A 2,671-nucleotide genomic window follows, 5' to 3' on the forward strand; every position below is an offset into this window, starting at 1 on the left:
TCTCTGGTGAGGATTAAAAAACAAACACACACACTCACACAGCCCTGGCCGGTTTGGCTCAGTGAATAGAGCATCAGCCTGCGGACTGAAGGGCCCCAGGTTCGAGTCCGGTCAAGGGCACATGCCTGGGTTGGTGGCTCGATCCCCCGTGGGGGGGGGGGGGGTGCAGGAGGCAGCCAATGAATGATTCTCTCTCATCATGGATGTTTCTATCTCTCTCTCCTTCTCCTTTCCTCTCTGAAATCAATAAAAATATATTTAAAAAAATAAAAATAAAAAATATTAAAAACAACAACAACAAAAAACACACAAAAAACCAGAAATTTGGATTCTTCCCGCGCGTTTGTTGTCCGTGGGGCGCTGCCCTCAATCCCAGCTCTCTCCCATGGGATGCACTGCTCATCGCACTTGCACAGGTGTCTCTGAGGGAGACCCAGACCTGAGAGAAGGCAAGATGATACTCGAAGAAGCCGAAAGGGGGATTCTGTAACTGCTTCGTTTTCCACTCTGCGCTCCTTTAAAACCGCTTCCGAGTGACAACTCCCGACCCCAGGCAGGTGCCAGCGCTGTGCACCCCCAGGGACTCCGTGTAAAATCTTTTTCTCTGAGAGCAGCTATTGTCTTCCCAGGAAAAGCTTTTAGCATAATGGCAGGCGGAACAGAGCACTGCTTTTGTGAGAATATTTTTTTCTTAAGAATCGAAAGAAAAGGAGAAAGGGATTCTTCAACCAACCAACGCAAAGGCGGCCTCAAGCTCCCCCCTGGGGAGAGCAGTGTGTGGGGCCCAGGGGGGGGGGAGGGGAGACAGGCGGGAGCGGGTAGGGGGAAGGTTAGCTCCCCTCCTGAGAATAGAAAGGTTATGTTCTCCTCTTTTAGGGAATGATCAAAGCAGGCTGGAGGTGCCTCCCTTCCCAAAATAGGAGCTCCGCCCCCTCCCACCCACCTTGGATCTTTCTTGCCTTCTCCCCAGTGAGTCACTTAGTGACTATGGTACTTGGCGAATGAGTTTCTAATAAGAGAATGGCATTCTCCCTCAGAAAAATTTCCACCTACCAGGTCCCCCTGTCAATTCGCTCCCCAGTCTTCTCTTTTGTCTCCCACACCTTTTTTTTTTTTAATTTATTTCAGAGAGAGGAAGGGTGAAGGAGAGAGAGATAGAAACATCCATGATGAGAGAGAATCATGGATTGGCTGCCTCCTGCATGCTCCCCACTGGGGATGGAGCCTGCAACCGGGGCACGTGCCCTGACTGGGAATCGAACCCTGACCTCCTGGTTCCTAGGTTGACGCTCAACCACTGAGCCACGCCGGCCGGGCTCCCAAACCCTTCTGCATTGCAAAGCACTCACCATTCTGCTTGGTCTTTCTTGCCTATGGAAGGTGGGAAACTAACTGTACAAACCAACTTTACAAGCTGGCTGGTTCTAGGTACGCCCCACTTGTACACTGTGTGTGTGTGTGTGTGTGTGTGTGAGAGAGAGAGAGAGAGAGAGAGAGAGAGAGAGAGAGAGAGAGAGAGAGAAGGCAGAGAGAGAGAGAGAGAAGGCACATGTGTGCGCTTTGCTTTGGTCTTATGGTTCCTGGCCAGGGCCTCCTCCACACCCTCAGCCTCTCAGATCCAAATGCCATTCCGGTTATCCAGGGGATGAGGGGATGCCTCAACCAGGGCTCTGGGACTCCACCCCCTTCCTCTCCAAACCTGGCTGACCTTGAGCTTAGACAGCAGTCAGCACAGTGAGGGAAGCCCCTGATTACAGGCTGGAAATGGGTGATGGATCTACACAGGCAAGTTCAACCCTCTTCCCACCCCCCACCCCCCTGCCTTCCCTCTGAGGTTCAAAAGTCTGTTCCATGAAAATACTTTCAACAATAAAGATACAATCCCTCCATCCATCCATCCATCCATCCATCAATCAATGATAAAGGCTGGAAAACAGGATGCAGAGTCCCAACTGTGTCTTAGGACAGGAAGTGATGTCACTAGCAAACTGCTCTCCATGCCAACCAGCCATTCCAGCCCCCCACCCCCGCCTTTATTTTTTCCGCAATTTATTTTTTTCTCCCTTTCACAACAGAGCGACATTAGTATTTATCCCCAAAATGTAGACACACCTTTTTCTGACAGCTCAACGGATGTCTCTTTCGGTTCAGATTTAACCCCTTGGAATGAATAGTCATGCAAAGCGTGTCTGCTTGTTTGGGGGACACCCTGTATTTGTGGTCACTCGTCTTAGGGAGCAAGCGAACCCAGTCTCCTTCGATCCAGAGCAATTCTTGGGTCGAGCCAGGAAGGGCTGGGGCTGGTATTGCTGTAGAGATGGGCCAGTCCCCTAACGTTTATGGAGCTTTGGTTCTCCAAGGGACAGATGCGTCGCTGAGACTCTGAGACCCTCACCCCGACCACCACCCCGATCTTCAAAGGAGAGGGCCCCCCCCCCCGTCACTCACGGAACTGCTCCAGGTGGGCCGGGCTGGGCCGACGCGGGCATGGCCGTGACGGGTCAACCAGCGGGCAGGCGTTTGCCTCCCAGCGTCCGACAGAGAAGCCTGCTGCCGGAAGTACACGGGCTTGGGGTGACGCTTTTTTCCAGGAGGTCCAGGTGAAGTCTGGGGCGGAAACAAACAGAGCGTGCACGTTAGGATTTGGGTCCATGATGCCCCCATCGCGAAA

At 52.4% G+C, this 2,671-nt stretch overlaps 1 protein-coding gene across 1 annotated transcript in view; it reads right to left on the reverse strand.

Moving 5' to 3' along the window:
• Positions 1–2,653, reverse strand: part of LOC106699516 (cytosolic carboxypeptidase 4-like) — a 96,922-nt gene extending 94,269 nt beyond the window's left edge. The window contains exon 1 of the mRNA XM_023744046.1: positions 2,449–2,653. Coding sequence (XP_023599814.1) covers positions 2,449–2,653 — 205 coding nt within the window. The remainder of the gene's footprint in view (positions 1–2,448) is intronic.
• Between the last annotated feature and the right edge of the window lie 18 nt (positions 2,654–2,671).

Source organism: Myotis lucifugus, unplaced genomic scaffold, assembly GCF_000147115.1.
Source record: "Myotis lucifugus unplaced genomic scaffold, Myoluc2.0 scaffold_425, whole genome shotgun sequence".
In the NCBI taxonomy this organism is placed as follows: domain Eukaryota; kingdom Metazoa; phylum Chordata; class Mammalia; order Chiroptera; family Vespertilionidae; genus Myotis; species Myotis lucifugus.